Below are 3,260 nucleotides of genomic sequence, written 5' to 3' on the forward strand. Positions count from 1 at the left end.
CCAGGGCCGGAGGAGTAACCAATCTTGTTACTGCGTACCGCCCCTCTCTGCCAGCCAACCCAGCTTGCTCCTTCCCTGTCGCTGATTGGCCGATAATGTGCGGATCTATTGGTGGAGTGAGCTATTCGTCCCGAGGTCCCGCCTCCTCGAAAACATTCAGCACTGCCATTGGTCGGGAGGAGATAGGTTGCGCTCTCTCCGGTGCGGCCTAACCGGCGTGGTTTTTGGCGGTGTTTCCTAGCAGCGCAGGCCGGGTGGGGGCGCCGGGGAGGCGGGCAGGGCGGGCACGATGGTGCCGGGGGTCGGGTGGCCGGTGAGTTACGTGCTGCTGTGCGGGCAAGCAGCGCTGCTGCTGGGGAACCTGCTGCTGCTGCAGGGCGTGTCCCGGAGCCACCAGCACAACGCGACCGGGGCGGAGAGCGGGGACCCCGGGGAGGCCGAGCCCGACCAGCCCGCGGGCAGCCCGGCCCCCGCCTGTGACTACGGGGACCCGCAGGCGCCACTTGTGCTCTGCACCTACCTGTGAGTGGGCGAGGGCAGGGGGCTGCTGAGGGCGGGGTGGGCACAGAAGGGGAGGGACAAGGTGGGGAGCGGGAGTGATGAGGGGGGCTGGGGGCGGAGGAGGAAGAACAATGTGGGGGTAAGGAGAGGTCTGGGGAGTGATGTGATGCTAAGGCAGAGAGCTGGGGCACAGGGGAAAGGGCAATGCGAGGAGCTGGTCTTGTGCTGAGAACAGGTTTATATTGAGCAAAGAGACCCCTGCATAGTGGTCAGCAGAAAGGGGCATTCAGAAAGGGATGACAAAGTGGGATGTATGCAGGGAAGACAGGTGATGGGCTGGGATAGATGGGATGATAACAGGAAATGGAGCACATGCAAGAATGGGTGACAGGGCTCGCGATGGTGCATGTGAAGGGGAAGATGGGGGACCTCAACATGATGTTTTCCTTTTTGAGTTAACTTATTCTCTCTCTCCCCCCCCGACCCCCCATTTAACTGTGTGAAACCTGTCATGATGGATTTTGATCATTTACAGGCCAGAAGAGTTCATTGAATGTGAGGATCCAGTAGACCATGTCGGAAATATTACTGCACAGCGAGAATTAGGTTATGGATGTGTTAAGGTGGGCTGAAAAAAGATGATTTTGTAACTTCTCAAAGGGTATTCACACACTGGGGGGGGGGGGTGTCTTGGATATCCATGGAGCCTTAACCTGAATGGAACTTCTCCTTAGAAGCAGAGGGTGGTTTGTAATAATTGCAACCAAGAGTGCTATGCCAGCATAAGGGAATAGAACACCTCCCCAAGAGCTTTCTGCTGTAGCTCTGCAGCCAGTGGATTTGGGGATGTGCTTCTCCCTCACCCATAGAAGTTTGTGGATTGTGGAAGTTCCCCTCTCCTGGCAGAAGCAGTATTCAGGAAGTGAAAGGAAAAGGTTTCCAAGGCACTTGCTCTTCCTGATCATGGACCTCTTAGGGAAGAGGTAAAGGTGCAGGGTCCACTTTTCTATCCCACGAGCAGTTTTGTGAGGGTGAAAACTACTCTTTTCTTTCTCATCCCTCCACAGTAATCTGCTCTGCTTCCCATGGGAAAAGCAACAGGATTGAAGCACTTGAGGTTTTTCAGTTAGCTGATGTACAAGGTGATATATTGTGGACTATTGGCCACTAGGGCACAGTTAAATCTTTGTCCACTGACAAAGAATTCATAGTGACATGATAAGGTGCGGGGAGAAGCATAGCGTGTATGTTAATGAAACTTGCAGATCATTCTAAACTCGGAGGAGTTATAAACATCATTGAGGACCAAAAATAACATAGTGACTGAACAAGACTGCAGGCATTTACTGAACCAACAATAAGTATTAAACACTTAGTACTGAGGGCTCTCTGCCCTTTTACTTTGTGATAAGAAAATATCCTTTTAACTGGCCTTTTCCTCCCTCCCTCCTCCCCCAGGTAAATAATTTCTCAATTGTGTGTGTGATTTGTTTTCCCTCTGACAGTTTGGTGGCCAAGCCTATAGCGACGTAGACCACACTCCAGTGCAGTGCAAAGCACTAGATGGTATTGAGTGTGCAGAGCCTCGGACTTTTCTACGAGGGAATAAACCATGTATAAAGTAAGATTTATTTCCTCCAGAAATATATTACATTTTGAAAGATTGGGTTGGTAGCTAAGACGTCATTGTAACTTGCTGCTCTATTGGCTGGGTTGTTGTAACTTTGTATGTATTTTTATCCTTCCTCTGTCTAATGGATTTGCTCCCTGCCTCAGGATACCGTGGGAACTCCTTTGTGTTTTATTGGATTGCATTGTTCATTGGCCCATATTTTCCTAAGGGTTATAATATGTAAATTCCCCAAAGTCCATTAGAGGGAGCCACACTGTAAAAATTGAGGAGGTTGACACAGCAAAGGCTCAAGTTTATGAAAGGGTGTTTTTTTTCCTCCTTTCCTCAAATGAAACTGTATTTGAGGTTTTAATTTATTCATTCTTCATTTATTGTAGGTACACTGGCCACTACTTTATAACCACTTTACTCTACTCCTTCTTCCTGGGTTGTTTTGGAGTGGATCGATTCTGTCTGGGCCATACAGGGACAGCAGTGGGAAAACTACTAACTCTTGGAGGACTTGGTATCTGGTGGTTTGTTGACCTTATTCTCCTTATTACTGGAGGGTTGATGCCTAGTGATGGCAGCAACTGGTGCACGACTTACTGAACAGAAAAAAATACTATTTGAGAATTGACAGCAGGAGAAGTTAATGTGGCATCTGTCCCTGTATGACTGGATACAGCCTGTTTTTTGGAAAAAAAATTTTTTGGGGGGTATAAATATATTCTGGATTTGCATAGTGAATGCAGTTGCAGAACAATGCTATGCCTAACTTCTTTGTACATACCTCAAATTTCATTTACAAATAAACTACTCACTGTATATTCTTCCTATTCTCCAGAATAACAGATTTGACATGGCAGTTAAGTATTGTACCTTTCTTTGGGTGTTCACTTTCATGCTAATGTTTCACAATAGCATGTGCTAAAGTGCTGTTTTTAGCCTCTCCACTGTAAAGTGTAGCTGTTCCCAGTGCAGTAGATTTTTCAGAGGTTTATTGAATTATAGAAGTACACGTGATGAAATTTTCCTTAATGACAAATATCAGTGTGCTGTGGAAGTGATCAACAATTAAGCTTATGAGCTATTTACTTAACTCAGTGATATGTAGAAATGGGAGAAGCTTTGAGCAGCACAACTT

General features: G+C 47.4%; 1 protein-coding gene across 1 annotated transcript; it reads left to right on the forward strand.

Moving 5' to 3' along the window:
• The first annotated feature begins 289 nt into the window (after window positions 1-289).
• On the forward strand, window positions 290-2,980 carry TM2D2 (TM2 domain containing 2). The gene is made up of 4 exons (XM_065399576.1): window positions 290-522; window positions 1,037-1,124; window positions 2,007-2,122; window positions 2,512-2,980. Exons 1-4 carry the CDS (start codon window positions 290-292, stop codon window positions 2,723-2,725), a joined length of 651 nt encoding a protein of 216 aa, XP_065255648.1. The 3' UTR covers window positions 2,726-2,980.
• The last annotated feature ends 280 nt before the right edge of the window (window positions 2,981-3,260 follow it).

Source organism: Emys orbicularis, chromosome 2, assembly GCF_028017835.1.
Source record: "Emys orbicularis isolate rEmyOrb1 chromosome 2, rEmyOrb1.hap1, whole genome shotgun sequence".
Lineage (NCBI taxonomy): Eukaryota > Metazoa > Chordata > Testudines > Emydidae > Emys > Emys orbicularis.

Excerpts from the sequence above, each read along its gene's own strand:
- TM2D2 (XM_065399576.1), top strand. The coding sequence starts at position 290 with ATGGTGCCGGGGGTCGGGTGGCCGGTGAGTTACGTGCTGCTGTGCGGG. Across the intron at positions 523-1,036 it reads CTTGTGCTCTGCACCTACCT|GCCAGAAGAGTTCATTGAAT; the intron begins GTGAGTGGGCGA and ends GATCATTTACAG. Across the intron at positions 1,125-2,006 it reads TAGGTTATGGATGTGTTAAG|TTTGGTGGCCAAGCCTATAG; the intron begins GTGGGCTGAAAA and ends TCCCTCTGACAG.